The sequence below is a fragment of the Mobula birostris genome, chromosome 21 (genome assembly GCF_030028105.1).
Source record: "Mobula birostris isolate sMobBir1 chromosome 21, sMobBir1.hap1, whole genome shotgun sequence".
Lineage (NCBI taxonomy): Eukaryota > Metazoa > Chordata > Chondrichthyes > Myliobatiformes > Myliobatidae > Mobula > Mobula birostris.
In genome coordinates, this window is record NC_092390.1 from 55,417,020 (window position 1) to 55,434,507 (window position 17,488).

The 17,488-nt window shown below is 39.4% G+C and overlaps 1 protein-coding gene across 1 annotated transcript in view; it reads left to right on the top strand.

Annotated features, from left to right (window-relative positions):
• Positions 1-15,654, top strand: part of plpp4 (phospholipid phosphatase 4) — a 406,375-nt gene extending 390,721 nt beyond the window's left edge. The window contains exon 7 of the mRNA XM_072239792.1: positions 15,376-15,654. Coding sequence (XP_072095893.1) covers positions 15,376-15,575 — 200 coding nt within the window. The 3' untranslated portion in view covers positions 15,576-15,654. The remainder of the gene's footprint in view (positions 1-15,375) is intronic.
• Positions 15,655-17,488: the final 1,834 nt, after the last annotated feature.

A 17,488-nucleotide genomic window follows, 5' to 3' on the forward strand; every position in this document is an offset into this window, starting at 1 on the left:
TAGCCATGGAGTAGGGCATCAAACACTTATAGAGTTCCTACTTGCATGGTTCAGTTCAGTCCTTGTTTCTTCTCGTTTAGATTAAAAATAGTTGTGGAGGGGGGAGGGTTGAGATAGGAGGTCATCACCATTCCTCACAGTCTAGTTCAGTACATTGAGAGGTTAGAGTTCTTGACAGCAAAATGCAGAGTGAACTGATGAGCAGTATACCAAAGAACAATTGGAGGAGGGGTGGGAGTCCTTTTTATAACTCATTTTGTAATTGGCCCTTAAAATTAGTTGATAAGGAGACAGCCAGGATGTTGGGAGAAAGCAGAAGAAACAGAAGTGTGGGCAACTCCATTATATTAGTGAGGGTCATTATAGTTCAGATGCCTGAACAAGCAGGTACCAGAGCAGCAGCCGGTGAGCTGGCAGTGCTCACTAATGCCATTGAATGGCACATCCAGGCAATAGTAGCACTTCATGGATTTCTATCCCCTATATTTCCAATCCAGATCTGTAATGTCAGCAACATCATGAAGGATTCCAGCCACCCTGCTTATGGACTGTCTGTGCCACTGCCATCAACATCTACACCCGGGCCACCAGACTCGAAAGCAGTTACTTCCCCCAAGCCATCAGGCTGATCAACACCTCCACCTATTAATCCACGCCACCACCCCACACTACCACTACATACACATCACCTAGTGTCACTTTATGTTCATACAATCAGTCTGTGTATATAACAGCTACTAGTACATTCTGTTTTATAGGATTGTTTTTATTTTCATATTTACTGTGTTTTTTATTGTGTTCTTTATGCTTATTGTGTTTTATGCTGCATTGAATCCAATGTAACAATCATAAATTTCATTCTCCTTTACTGAAGAATGACAATAAACAATCTTAAATCTTGAATTTTTTTTACACAGAAGTTTTTTCTCTAACAATAATGAAGCAAAGCTCTGAGGAATTGTTAAATGTGTATGAGCGAACATACAACATAATAATATTTGAATGGTGACATCTGCTTTGGAGATTCCATTGTTACTGAAGTTATTGATAGCATTTGCAGACTCTGAGCCAGCTTCCAATGACATTCAGCTTTCTCTTTCCAGCTGTCATGATTTCTCATGCATGCTGTTGTCACCTCCACATTCAATTACTTCAAAGTTTATGAGTTGTCCTTTGCTCTCCATTCTCAGTTGATCCTGAGCTGAATTGTTATATATCATACTGTCCAGGCAGGGAGACTCGACTATCAGCTCTGTCCTTTCTGACTTATGTTGGTTTTTTGCTTCACTGCACCCCACATTTTTCATCTCGTATTTAAACTCCTTCATGGACGTTCCCCCTCTTCTTCCTTCTTTCTCTTTTGCAGTGCACATCTTCCTCTCTCACTTGACACTGGCCTCTTCTCCATCCAACCTCCCCCAGTCCTGCCTTTCACTCAACGTCCGCAGCTGCTTGTGTTGTTATAGTTCCATTCTAAACCTTTCCATCCCACTCTTTCTTTCACTCCTTCGGGGGGAAAAACTCTCATCAAGAGTGTGGTCACTTCTGTTAGCTTCTCTAACCTGGTGGGACATTATAGGCATGATTAATGAATTTCACTTCATTAAGTTTCTTATCAGATAGAGGGTATTGACCTGAAATTACTTTCCTCCCACAGATGTTACACAACATATTAATTCCTCCAGCAGATCATTTGTTGCTCAAGATTCCAGCATCAGCAGTCTCAGCAACAAAGTTCTTATCTTCGTGCTTTAAATATAAACAAATGTTTAAACTCATAAATATCCATTTCCACTGTCTCCTCTTGATCTCTCTCCTTCCTTCGTAAGTGGTAGAAACAAAATCATTAAAAATTTTGTAGGAAGTGTTAGCTATTTTTGTTGTAGGGCTTTGGGTATCAAGGATAAGGGTAGAACATCCAGAAAATATTGTAGGACTGAATGGCCTGGTCCTGCTCCTATGTTTTATGATCCAGTCGAATGCAGAATAACAAAGACAATCCCTGTACAAGAACCTGATCTGTGCCTTTTCTATCAGGATGGCACAGTAGCATGGCTTGGCTGGTGGGGTGGAGATGTGTCTGTACCAAAGGAGGTGTAACATGCTCCTTCCCTCCACTAGCCTGCAGGTCACCCTTGGGCAAGGTGTAGCACCTGCTTAGCTCCTGATCAGGATCATGTGAAGCCATGGGAGCAGGAGGTGGATGATCATATGAGCAGCCGGTGCACATCACAAGTCCTGGTTATGTGACCACTGCCGCCAGGCAGACAATCTCTGTAGAGTATTGATAATGGCTGGGTTCACCCGTCTTGTAAAGGCACTGCTCAGAAGAAGGCAATGGCAAACCACTTCTGTCGAAAAAATTGCCAAGAACCATGATCTCAAGACTGTACACACCAGCTTTGTGGTGAAAAAAGCACAACAGCGTCTCTTCCTCCTCAGGCGACAGAAGAAGTTTGTCATGGGCCCCCAAATCCTCAAGACCTTCTACAGGGGCACCATTTCCCTCTATTGAGGATATATATAGTAGCAGGCGCAGAAAGGCCTGGAAGATCATTGGGGACACCAGTCACCCCAACCATAAACTGTTTCAGCTGCTTCCGTCTGGCAAATGCTACCGCAGCATTAAAGGCTACAGGGCAACTTCTTTCTACAAGCCATTTGACTTTTAAACTCACATGTCTGTACATTGTGACAGAGTCATAACACAAAGATTTTTACTCCCTCAGGTTGTGAGATGGATGTAGGATTTAAATAAATAAGTTCTAAAATAAATTCTAATCATGATTGCCTACATCGTATGACATGACACATAATGATGATGATTATGGTGGTAGCCCAGCAGTTCATGTCAGGCTATTTACAGTGCTAACTGTAAGATCAGGGTTCAATTCCTATCACTGTCTGTAAGGAGTCTGTATGTTCCCCCCATGACTGCATAGGTTTCATCAGGTCCTCCAGTTTCCAGTTTACTCTCGCATCCCAAAGATCTACAGGGAGGATTAGTGAGTTTGGGCATGCAACATCGAGGATTAGTGAGTCTGGGTTTGCAATGTTGAGGATTAGTGAGTTTGGGCAACGTTGGTGCCAGAAGCATTGGGACACTTGTGGGCTGCCCAGTACAATCTTTGCCAATTTGTGACAAATAAAGCTGATCTTCCCTTTTCTTTGATATGTACCTTTGTCCCAAAACCAAATAAATGCAACTTTGTGCAGGGTAGGTGCACCTGTTGAACAGCAGTACCTGGTCGCTCAACATCATTGCTAGTGTACACAGGTTGTTAAGGATTTGTTTATGGACTGTTAAGTTGCAGTTAAAAGCTTAGCTGTGCATACAGAATGCAAATACCTCACTCAATTTTGTCATGTGTACAATGCGTGATAAAGCAGGTTAGAGGAGGTAGAAGCAGAATGAGGCTTTAAAAGAGCCTTTTAAAATGCTGACAAGACATTTGCAAAAGAATTAATTATTGTATAATCAGTTTGGTTATAATGCTCTGCCATCCTTAATGAGGCATGTTTAACATATTTACAGAAGAAACACAAAGGAATAGAATGAAATATCAAGACAACAGATCTGCAGGAGCAATTTTCAGCCTATTGTATCGTTTTGACATCCCACCCTTGAATTTCATTCTTTTATTTCTACATAATTTGAACAATGTTATGTAGATCAAAAATAAAAGATTTGGAAAAATAATTTAGTGAGTGTAAGGATGCGCCATGCGCTAATCCAGGTTTAAGTAGTTTTAACTAACCTTTCATTTACTGATGCCAAGGCTAGAGGCAACATTAATATTTAATTGTAATTGAGCGCTTACATTCAGAAGATGGATAACCACGAGACGGGATAGAGTTTCTGTAATCCCATCTGCATGAAGCCTACATACTGGGGTCAAATATACTATCACACAAAGCTACTAAGTATACAACTACAATGACCAAATCTAACCAGGCTGTTCTGGAGCATCACCAACAGCAAGCTTTAAGTTGTTGGTTGTAAAATCTGTGTCACTGTTTGTAAACAATCTTTGCCGTTATCTTTGACGTCTGTCATGTGTTCATCACTCAAACCTCAAAATGAAAGCAAAATATCATAACCAGACAGATGTACTTTCAAACCAGTGAGTGCTCTGTTATTTTCAGTTCAGTTGCATAAGAAAAACTTGTTTGAAAAGATGGAAGCACAAGAACAAAAGCCTCAGCTGATGTTCTAGTCCGATACTCAGGAACACTGCATGGTCTAGAATGTTGTTTCTTCGAGGAATGGTTAAAGGAGGGGTTTGCCTGCCCTCTCAGGTGGAGGGTCGGAGTTGGAGTTGGCACCACACTTGCGGGCTGACACCAGCACATCCTTGGGTGTGTTGGTTGTTGATACAAACGAGGCATTTCACTGTATGTTTCGATGTACCCAGTGATAAGTAATCTTGAATCTTGGGAAATGGAAGTGGCTAGGCTGATTAAACTATGGGAACCAAACTCTGTGCTTAAACAGTTAAGTTTTGTTTGGAAGCAATTCAAGCACCATACTATTGGCCTTGGTTTTGCCAACTGGATGTCACCTTCTCACACTATTCCAGTAGTCCTGCAACTGTCCTGCACTTATTGTAGGTCAGAAGTCAAAAATGCTTGGACTCAAATGACAAAGGCCGTATGTGGTTCTAGAGCAGGAGTTCCCAACCAGGGACACCTTGGCTAATGGTAGGGATTCATAGCATAAAAAGGTTGGGAGCCCCTATTGTAGAGCTATATAGAATAGTGAAAAATCTGCTCACCCAACTTACTTGTTTATTTAGAGATACAACATAGTAACAGGCCCTCTGGCCCAACAAGTCCCCACCACCCAACTACACCCATGTGACCAGTTAGCTTACTAACCCATATGTCTTTGGACTGTGGGAGGAAACTGGAACACTGGGAGGAAACCCATGTGGTCACGGGGAGAACGTACAAACTCCTTAAAGGCAGCAGCGGGAATTGAACTCGGGTCACTGCTGCAGTAATAATGCCACACTAACTGTTGCAATTGTGCTGCCCCTTTGGCAGAAGGTTTCACAGCTCAGTTTGTCCAATCTGTGGAAGACATACCCAAAATTACTGTAGATCTCCCAATGTAAATTCCAGGCAGTTTCAGCAGGGTCTTGCTCCAATATTTTATTCCAGTAGTTCAGTAATGGAATATATTTATCCAGTATATTCAGTAGTGGAATATATTGATCCAGTCTCTGAATGAATTCTTTGACTAGTTTAGGACTTCTGCATTAAAATATGTATTGATCAAGTCCCAAACTTGCAAAGCTACCAATACTTCCTTGGAAGATTCAGTCTGACGATCAACACTGGCACACCGCAGGGGTGTGTGCTTAGCCCACTGCTCTACTCTCTCTATACCCATGACTGTGTGGCTAAGCATAGCTCAAATACCATCTATAAATTTGCTGATGATACAACCATTGTTGGTAGAATCTCAGATGGAGACGAGAGGGCGTACAGGAGTGAGATATGCCAACTAGTGGAATGGTGTTGCAGCAACAACTTGGCACTCAACATCAGTAAGACGAAAGAGCTGATTGTGGACTTCAGGAAGGGTAAGACAAAGGAACACATATCAATCCTCATACAGGGTTCAGAAGTGGAGAGAGTGAGCAGTTTCAAGTTCCTGGGTGTCAAGATGTCTGAAGACCTAACCTGGTCCCAACATATCGATGCGGCTATAAAGAAGGCAAGACAGCGACTATACTTCATTAGGAGTTTGAAGAGATTTGGTATGTCAACAAAAACACTCAAAAACTTCTATAGATGTACCGTGGAGAGCATTCTGACAGACTGCATCACTGTCTGGTATGGGGAGGCTACTGCACAGGACCGAAAGAAGCTGCAGAGGGTTGTAAATTTAGTCAGCTCCATCTTGGGTACTAGCCTACAAAGTACCCAGGACATCTTCAAGGAGCGATGTCTCAGAAAGGCAGCCTCCATTATTAAGGAACTCCAGCACCCAGAGCATGTCCTTTTCTCACTGTTACCAGCAGCTCAGAGGTACAGAAGCCTGAAGATGCACACTCAATGACTAAGGAACTGCCTCTTCCCCTCTGCGATCCAATTCCTAAATGGATATTGAGCCCGTGAAAACTACCTCACTTTTTAAAATATGTATTATTTGTTTTGGCACGATTTTTAACCTATTCAATATACATTTACTGTAATTGATTTACTTATTTTTTTCTTCTAGATTATGTATTGGATTGAACTGCTGCTGCTAAGTTAACAAATTTCATGACATATGCCAGTGATAATAAACATGATTCTGATTCTAATTCTGATTCTGTTAAAACTTTTTACAGGCTGTTATTAAATTGCCTTGGAGAGGAGATTATTACTTCAGATCGGTGAAAGACAGCAATTTCTATTGTCACAGAAATGTGCAAGGGTGTGTTTGACAGTAGATTCTACCGCAAATGCATTGCAATTATCACCAGCAATGAACAGCAAATCAAAACAGGGCATTTGAAGAAATTAGCCCCTGACCCTGAGTCAGAACCATGCAGAATCTATTCAGCATATACAATGCAACACCCCATTCCATATATTTGAGAAAGAAGCCAGTTGCTGCAATGTTGTCTTGCACAGTCCACCGAGCAGCTACATAATACCTTCATCATTTCCTGTGGTTTTGGTACATTCCAGCTATACTGTGATCGGTATAAGAAGCTGAAAGTACCCAGTCCACTTATTTAGGCAAAGAGAACGTGGGAACACTAGAACAAAAATTAAAGTAGGTTCTGGGAATATTAATCAAAGTAATTCTTTGTGTAAAATCAAATACTTCTATACAAATGAGACTTACTTAGATGAGAATTTTGGTTGGCATGACAAGTTGGGCCAGGCTGCATACTCTGTAACTTTAAGACTGTTAATTCATTATAAACACCCATCTCTCAACATTGCCCAGTTATTACCGATGACTGTACACATGGGCACGCAGGCAGCCTGCCTAGCAGGATGCACAATTAAATAAGCACTAAATACTACGATCCTTAATGCTTGTACTAGAATTCAAGACTTTTTAATCTTCCTTGGATTATATAGAGATAATTACACACCACTTTGCTGAAGTTTGGGATCACTAATGACAAATGTAGATTTTGTAAGTCTGCTGAATGAATTGGATGTTGCAACAATTATGATTTTAAAGATAACCTATGCTAAGCTGATAGAAAAATAAAATCCTCTGTACATTTTTAAATTACACATGCACAGAATGTTTCATAACTTCAAATAAAACTCTAAATTTACTATCTAAGTTTCATTAGAATCAAACTTAAATATTGGTAAACTTAAACTCTGCTTCTCTCCTTGAAAATACACTTTGATGGTATTTTTCAGTATTTTATGGTTGTATTTAAGATTTCTAACACCTGCGGTACACACAGTGGCCATTTTAATACATACCTCCTGTAACTAACAAGGCGGCCCGCTGGGTGTGTGTTCATGGTCTTCTGCTGCTGTAGCCCATTCACTTCAAGGCTTGGCGTGTTGTGCATTCAGAGATACTCTTCTGCCCACCACTGTTGTAACACGCCATTACTTGAGATACTGTCACCTTCCTGTATGTTTTGTAACTCCATAAAACTAATTGTAAGAAAAACACCAAGTTGGGAGATGTGCATCTTAGTTTTGTTTTACTTCTAGCGAGGTGTGCACGTATGGCACGGTGGCCTGGTGACACATGCGATTCATGTAATTTTACATATAACCCATAATGAATTGTGTAAACACCAAAGAATGCTTAATCAAACAATATATTTACTCAAATATATTGAACCAGTCTGGCCATTCACCTCTGACCTCTCACTAACAAGGCATTTTCAGCCTCAGACATGCTGTTCACTGGGTGTTTTTTCTTTGGTTTTTGCACCATTCTCCGTAAACTCTATACCAGAGAATACTATGTGTAAAAATCCCAGGAGGTCAGCAGTTCCTGAGATATTCAAACCACCCTGTATGGTACCAACAATCATTCCACAGTCAAAGTCGCTTCTTCCCTATTCTGATGGTTGATTTGAACAACAACTGAACCTCTTAACCAGGGGTTCCCAAATTGGGGTCCATGGCCTCCTCATTTAATGGTAGGGGAGTACATGACATAAAAAAAAAGGTTAGGAACCCCTGCTCGTAACCATGTCTGCACGCTTTTATGCATTGAGCTGCTGTTACATGATTGACTGAAGATATTTGCATTTTTATAAGACCATAAGACATCAGAATTAGGCCATTCAGCCCATCAAGTCTGCTCTGCTATTTCATCGTGGCTGGTCCCAGATCCCATTCAACCCCATACACCTGCCCTCTCACCATATCCTTTGATGCCCTGACTAATCAGGAATCTATCAATTTCCACTTTAAATATACCCATGGACTTGGCCTCCACCACAGTCTGTGGCAGAGCACTATTGTTCCTTTTACCAAAATGCATTATCATACATTTCCAAACACTGTGTTCCATCTGCCATTTTTTGCCCATTCTTCCAATTTGTCTAAGTTCAGCTGGAATTGCATCGCTTTCTCTACACTGCCTACCCCTCCACCTATCTTCCTATCATCTGCAAACTTTGTCACAAAGCCATCAATTCCACTGTCTAAATCATTGATAAACAATGTGAAAAAAGGCAGTCCCAATACTGATCCCTGAGGAACACCACTAGTCACTGGCAGCCAACCAGAAAAGGCCCCTTTTATTCCCATTCATTGCCTCCTGCCTGTCAGCCATTCCTCTATCCATGCCTGTATCTTTCCTGTAACATCATAGGATTTTATCATGTTAAGCAGCCTCACGTGAGGTACTTTATCAAATATCTTCTGAAAATATAAGTAAATATCATCTACTGCCTCTCTTTTGTCCACCCTGCATGTTATTTCCTTGAAGAATTCTAACAGATTAGTCAGGCAAGATTTCCCTTCACAGAAACCATACTTACTGACTTATTTAATCATTAGTCTCCAAGTACCTTGAAACTTCATCCTTAATAATAGCTCCAACATTTTCCCAAAATTATAGGCTAACTGGCCTATATATTAATGAGCAGGTGTTCAGGTGTACCCAATAAAGTGGCCATTAAGTGTATTTGGATTTTATATAGGACCACTCTAAGGCAAGATTAATTACTTTCAAACAAGGGACTCAAAAGTGTTCCTATTTATTGATGTATTTGGAGCATTAATCAAAACCTGGCAATCCCAAAGCTGTCAAGATACACTTCTGAAAGATTCCTTTCCCTCCTACCTCTCAAAATAGCTGCTTAGAAATGACTGTCCCACCTGCTGTAAACTGTGGTTTCCAGAAAATAAACTGTCATCTTGATAAGGTCATTCTTATTTAGTTAACTGTAGCAACATTTCGTCCGCATTCTTCCTACACCCTTGGGCATACTCGGAATGAGCCCAGATATGAGCTGCTTCAACTCAGAGTGGCACGACATTTAGTCGACCACATCTGCTGCCAACCAGTGGACACCCATCCTTAATAATCCCATGTTGCAACTCTTGACATGTTGCCTTCAATGCTGAGGCAATTCGAGTGCTCAATTAGACATTTCATTTAGAACAGTTCAGCATAGGAACAGTTGAACTGAAAGGAACAGCACTTATCTAAAATGCTGCAAAATGGAACTGCTGGAAATCAACGTTCATTAAAAATTAATGAATGATGCATAATTTTTAAAAAGTGAAATCGTCACTTTTAACCTCCTTTAATATATGCAAGAACTCTGCCCACACAACATTCCTTTGTCCTTTCTTTCCACAGACAAGGAAGAGATCAGAAAATAAATCACCACCTTACACTGCCACTTCTTTTTTTCTTTGCCCTAGCACTGCACTAAAGACTCAACCAGAGAATTATAGCTCAAGCTCGTAAGGAATCCAACCTGTTGCATGGAATTAATTTCCTGAAGGAAGAGAGCTCAATGAAATCTAACTAATGCTCTCCGCCAACATTCCCTCTTTTTGTAACAGCTGCATGGACCAACCATTGCTCGGAGCAGGAAATTTTACCACGGCCTGAAAACTGCACGGCACTCTAATGTTTTTTTTGTATGAATGTTTAGAATGAAAATTGTAAAATCACATACAGTTGACTTTATTGATTATCTGAAGGGTATAATGAAACACAGTACAACAAAGAAAATCTTTCACACTTTGTCAACTTTTTCTGTCTTTATTCCAGCTGTGCAGTAACAAAGGCTATGTGCACAGGAGCATTTCAGTTACTGCGTGGCCACACACCCGTGCAGCTTAGAGAGAAAAGGAGCTGAAGTTTCTAATGTTTAATATTTAATATGCTGGCCAAGTTGTAGCTTAGCATTGCTGGGAAAACCCTAAAACAAAATCTCAGAAAGATAGTTTGAATATATTTAAATAATTGTCGAGGATGTTCAAATTGATAAAAAAAAATTGTTAAATTAAAACATATTGAAAATTCAGTCACTGGTGCACATTAGATGGAAGTGTTTTATGGGACACTGAGTATATGTTCATAGTCTTCTGCTGCTGTAGCCCATCCACCTCAATGTTCGATATGTTGTGTCTTCAGAGATGCTCTTCTGCACACTACTGTTATAATGTGTGGTTATTTGAGTTACTGTCACCTTCTTATCGGCTTGAACCTGCCTGGCCATTCTCTTCAGACCTCTCTCATTAAGAAAGCATTTCCACCACAAAACTGCTGTTCACTGGATTTTTTTTGTTTTGTTTTTCACACCATTCTCTGTAAACTCTAGACTGTAGAGTGTGAAAATCCCAGATCAGCTGTTTCTGAGATATTCAAACCACCCCACCTGGCACCTACAATCACGGTTAACATCACTTAGGTTACATTTCTTCCCCATTCTAAACAACAACTGAACCTCTTGACCATGTCTGTATGCTTGCATGCATTGAGCTGCTGCCATGTGATTGGCTGATTAGATATTGAATTAACAAGCAGGTGCACAAGTGTACCTAATAAAGTGGCCACTGAGTGTCTATGATTCACTCAGTGGTGTTTCCAAATGCAAGTTTGCTGCATAATAGCATATCAGCTGCATTGGAAGAAAATAACTGCATCAACAGAATAGGAATTTAATTCTTATATAACCAGATTCTTTCTTTAAAAAATGTATTTTTTGAGAAAGCTTGATTCATTTCTGGTATAAATATTGATAGTGAATCATGAACATACTAGCCAGAAAGTCTCTCAACAATTTAAGTTTCTGAGATACTCCTCTTAGCCCCATAATCAATAATATGAGAGATTCTGCAGATGCTGGGAATAAAGAGCTGACATCTCAGGCCAAGGCTGAAGGGGTCAGCTCTTGATGAAAGGTTTCAACCCAAAATACAGGTCTTTATTCCTTTCCATAGATGTTGTTTGACCTGCTGAGTCCTTCCACCATTTAATGTGTTTTGCCTTACCATTAATGACCATATAGGGCAGGGTTCCCAATGCTTTTATGTCATAGACCCCTACCATTAATCGAGTGGTCCATGGACCCTAGATTGGGAACTCCTCTATAGGATAAGTATCTCTTTAACTCAGGGGTTCCCAACCTTTTTACATAATGGACCCTTACCATTAATCAAGGGGTCCATGTACCCAGGTTGGGAACCCATCATTCGAAGCAATATCTAAGTAGCTTTTATAGTTTTTAAATCAACTGGCAACAGCTTATTCATGCCAGATGTTTTTTTTTTCTGACAAGATGTCTACAGTTAAAGCACTAGCCACCATATTTGTCCACAGCCTCCTCAATGAGCATTTCCTTACATTTTAATTAGCAATGACCTTTATCTAAGTTAATGGTTCATAATGCACAAGAGGTACTGCAGATGCTAGAAATCTAATGCAATACACACTATGTGCTGGAGGAGCTCAGGCACCATAATTGGATGGGAATAAATAGTTGATCCTTCATCAGGACTTGAATGCAAACTTTAATTCCTTTACAAAGATGGAGCCTTCTGCTAAAGGCACACTCAACCAGTCTATTAAACCAAAATCAAAATCAACCTCGACAGATTCAGATGTAGAGGCACTTGTGAGGGTGCAGCGATTTATCAAAATGATTCCATGGTTGAGGCATTAATTATGAGAGAGCTGGGAAAAGTCAGATTGATTACCTGAAGCAAAGGAGGTTGAGGCAAAATTTGATGGAGCTGTCCAAGACTCATTCTTTTGGATGATGCACAAAGAAAAGCTACTTGCATTTGTTAATTGCACAAGTAACTGAGGCTTTGAGCAAGAATGAAGTGCTTGGAGAGATTGGTTGTGGCTAGAATTAACTCCTGCCTGAGCAAAGACTTGGACCACAGGCAATTCACTTACCGCCACAGCAGGTCTGTGGCAGACACAACCTCACTGGCTCTGGAACTCCCCCCATGGATCTAAATGAGTCAGAGGTCTCACTGCTGCAACTATCATGCCAGCAGATCTCAGGCATTGATGGATCCAGAGGCTCCTCCCACAAACACACTGATGCCCTTCTACCAGCTCTAGAAATGTCTTTGATAATTGGCAACATTTAAAAGCAGTTGAACTAGTTTACTACTAATAATAAAAATACTAATAAGACACTAGTGATTGCAGGTTCTGCAGCCTGATACAGGACTTCAACCTGAAACATCAACAATTCCCTCCCACAATGGACAGTGATTGACCAGCTGGGTTCCTCCAGAAGATTGTTCTTACTAACAAAAAAAATATTAATTTATTTAAAAACATATTTAGCTTGAACAAATAGAAAACATTAGTATTAAAATATAGAGATAGGGCATCATGGTTGCATAGCAGTTACTGCAATGCTATTTCAGCTCAAGGCAGAGTTCAGAGTTCAATTCTGGTGTCCTCTGTAGGCATATTTGTATGATCCTTCCTGTGTGCATGTGGGTTTCCTCTGGGTGCTCCGGTTTCCTCCTACAGTCCAAAGATGTACCGGTTAGTTGGTGAATTGATTATTGTTAAGTGTCCTGTGATTAGGCTAGAGTTAAAAAGGTGAATTGCCGGGTGGTGTGGCTCTTTGGAATAGCCTATTCTGCGCTGTATCTCTAAATAAATCAACAAATAAAATTAAGAACAAACTACAAACTAGAGAAAATCTGCAGATGCTGGAAATCAGAGTAATCGACACAAAATGCTGGAGGAAGTCAGGACACCAGGCAGCCATCCTGATGAAGGGTCTCGGCCCAAAACAATGACTGCTTACCTTTTTTCCACAGATGCTGCCTGGCCTGCTGAGTTCCTCCAGCATTTTGTGGGTGTTACTTATTGCTAGAAACAAACCAGTTACTTTACAATCCCCTTTAAATGAATGGATCCATAACACTCCCCAGCTAAGGGGCATTATTGGCTCCATTTATGAAATGTCAGGAATTGTCTGATTTAGATCCTTGTCTATGTACTATGACAAAAGTTTGTGATCCATTGAAATCCAGCTTTATTTTGTATTAATGCGATAAGTTATTAAGTGACAGTTACAACAAAGGTGTAGCCATGTTTTTAATTGTAATAGTTTTGTCAAAATATGTATACACTAACCCACTTCAGCATCAAATTAGCAGGCTTAAACTCTGTAACTGTTCAAAAATCTCAAGACTCCTGTGAGAAAATAATTGAACACTGTTCCCTCTAATCTGCATGGGAGTCCAACCGCGCAGTAACTGAAATGCTCCCGCACACATAGCCTTTGTTGCCACGCAGCTGGAATTTTCTTTTAAATCATGTTAATATAAATTTGAAATTATATTAATATAATTGTGAAATACTCTGTAACTGATTAATTGAACATATTCCATTAATGTTCTAAATGATAAACTTACCACTACCTTTACTTTGAAACTTTTTAGAGCTTCAATGTATTTACAATGTCAGTGTTTCAAGTTACACTGTTACAAATTGTAACAAACCAAATGTAAATCCAGAAACGGACTTCCAGAAACAGACTAGAAGTGGAACATTTGGATAATCTAATGAGGATTAAGACATATCTTTCACCTAGATGCAAAAATTGTTTATAGACAATGGATTTGTAATAAAGACAGAAGAGAAAACATTTATGAAACATGGTATTTAAATTTTCATTCTAAATATGTATAGTATACATTTTACAAAGAAAAAACTTTTAAAGTGCCGTACAGTTTTCAGGCCATGTAAAACTTTCCCACTCAGAGCAATGGTTATCTCTGCAGCCGTAAAAAAAGAGGGAACATTGGTCTTGAATTACCACATCATTGATCACTGCTGTTATTCCAGTTGCACTATGATATAAACTTCTGCAGGGAAATATGCCCTTTGAACTTACACTGAGGTAGATCTGCTGCCGGTTCAGCCACTCTTCATTTCCATAGGAAGGTACTTGGTGAGGGAAGGAAGCAAGTTACAGGCAACTGGCTTTTACCTAGATTTGAGAATGCTTCTACTTATTTGTCTTATTATCTTTGAGCATTTAATTACTTTTAAAGTACTTAATAGTATGCTTTATTTTAAAATCACTGCAAAATTTTTGAACATCACAAGAATTGTTTCTCTGTGAATGAACCATACCTGATGCACTGGCGTATTCCTGTGATTAGAAAAAAAACAGAACACATTGAACACAAATCAACAGGTCAGGCAGCATGTGTCAGGGAAACAGCTAATGTTTCAGATCCAAGACTCTTTATCAGAATTTGGAAAGAGAGAAAACAAGTTACTTGTCAGAAATAGTGAAAGTGTGGGAGGGAATGGGTAGCACAAAGACTGAGACCAAATGTTTTTATGTATTAGATGAAACAGATTATGCTTTTTGCCTATGTAATCACTCAATGCTGTAGGAGGATTGTGCTGGAATCCTGGGCTTTGGGGAAGGTTTAATCATTGCAGTTTGTGGTATACGTTACGATGTGTTTCTAGTTCCTGGTTTCTCCTTTTTTTGTGCTGCTGTCTTGGCCATTTTGACTGGGGCAGCCTGCCGCTAATGAATGACAGAGCTAGTTTGAAATGGACTGAGCTGAACTGAATATGCCTGGACTCTTTCGATTATGTGTTTTATATTCTGTTTTTTTTATCGCTCCTTTTCTCCCCCCACTTGTGCGATTAGTTTTTCTTGTGCGTTGGGGTGGGAGTTTTATGTTTTTCTCTGAACGGATTCGAGGGTTGTCCTTGCTTCATGGCTGTCTGTGGGAAGATGAATCTCGCAGTTGTGTACATACATTAATAATAAATGTACTTTGAATCTTAAGGTACTGTTATGGAGTGTGCCCAATGGGTCAGATGATAAGGATTTTTGATTTTCTTTTTTGGTTTTCTGTGGCTTTTTCATCCATTCTGAACTTGGCTTTAGAAAATGTTTCTCCTTCATATTGCAGATGCACTGGTCGGTGCCTTGATTGGCATTATCTTTGCCTACCTTGCCTACAGACAACATTATCCGTCACTGTGTCACACTGAATGCCACAAACCGCATGTCTATCTTGTGGTTCAGGTGTCAGCTGATCAGGAAGAAGCGTCCACCCCAGAGAAAGCTACCAGCTTGGCTTTAGAGGGAATAAACGAAGGTCCCGTATGACAAGCACACTTTGTTCATGGACAATTACCCCTTCATACATTCCATATAAATCAAAACGAAATCTACATAAAATTCATTCCATGACATTCTTGTGTACTTTTGTCCATATGTCCTATTGAAAGCAAAATGATTAACAAGTTATTTTGCTTTCAAAGTGATGGCATATATTGATGTCATCTGAGAAAAGAATTTCATTTTAAAACAGTCGCAGACATTGAACAGAATACATATGGCAATGTCCTTTAAATACACAAATAAAAAAATGAAAGTTAATTACAATGCAAGACTAAAGCAACAGTAACATCATTTGCACAATATTGAAAGACAATTATATGACAGTACAAAGAGATCATGGATAAATTTTTGATTAATATGTAATTAAAAACTTTGATGAGTGCTGTGAAATTAATATTGTGAAACAATTATACAGGTTGCAGTGAGGATGTAATTATCAATGCCAAGCAATGACATTCAAGGAGGATTTGAATAAATGTATTGAAATTTCATTTTTCTAGGCTCAACTTATGTGACATTATTCATTAAAATGGAAATTCTTAAAATATGCTTTTGTATTGGATGTTTTATTAAGCCATAGTATTAAATATTTGATTTAATATTTGATGTATTCATACCTTACGTAATTGCTTTGTACCAGTGAGCTATTCCTTAGACTGTTACCTTTTGAACTCAGCGAAGTTTACTATTAAACTATTTTGGTCTCGGATCTGGGATTGACCATTCACTATAATATATGATAATATATTTAATTTGAAAATGTATTCTTTGAAATGGTACAGTCCAAACTATTTCGCTTATTTGATTGGTCATCAGCTTTTCTACATCTGTCATATTCATTCCTTCGTGTCACTGTCAAATGTCAAAGTGAATTACATTTTAATCACTAGTCTAATCCTTTCCACTTCTGGAGAAAAAAATTGCCAAAAATGATCATGATCATAGAAAGACCATGATTACCCACATTACATGACAAGATGTATAACGAACGAACGAATCTTTTCCAGCACCTTTAATTTTTTTACCACCATCCCAGATCACTGCCATTTAGAAAATAATCTCCCAAGCATTGCTTCTTTTTTTGCAAACTGCAATTTTTATGTTCTCTTCTAATCATATTTACAGTGGTCACGTTTTTGCTTTGATGCTAAAAAATAGAGCCTCAGTGTTTACACTTGTTCCCTTTGTTTTCTGCCCCTCAGTTTTCTTGGCATTCCTGTAAATACAGATACAGATATCAACAGATACAGGAGAGGAAGGAGAAACAGAGGTTTGAGGATTTGTAAATCAGAACATAAATGAGGTCTAAATTTTGGAATGCAAACATCAAGGGCGATGTTAATGGAGTGAATTTCAGGTTGTTTCTAGATTGCATTCCCCCCGATGCACAGGTTCAAACTTAAAACAGAGAGAATGAAGATCTAGAGATAGAAATGAAGGTTTTTTTTCCTGTTTGGGTACAAACATCCTTCTTGAAAAGGTCCATATCAAAGTACTCTTCTGTGGATTCCAGGAGCTCAGTATGCTCTTCCCAAAGAGCAGTCTGGATGCTTACTGCCTATTGACCCAATTAGGACCAAGGTCTGGATTATGGCTGAAAGATTATAGCTGGGTGCTTAATGTTCAAGGATATACATTTTATCAAAGGATAGGCAGGAAGTAGAGGGGGTGGTGCTGCTCTGTTGGCAAAATGTGAAATAAAATCATTAGAAAGAGATGACATAGGAAGGTGTTGAATAATTGTGGATAGAGCTAAGGAACTGCAAAGGTAAATAAAAAAAATCACTGCTAGGAGTTGTATACAGATGCCCAAGCAGTAGCAAGGACGTGGCTCCCAAATTACAATGTGGGCTAAAAAATGCATGCCAAAAGGACAATGTTACAATGGTCATGGGGGA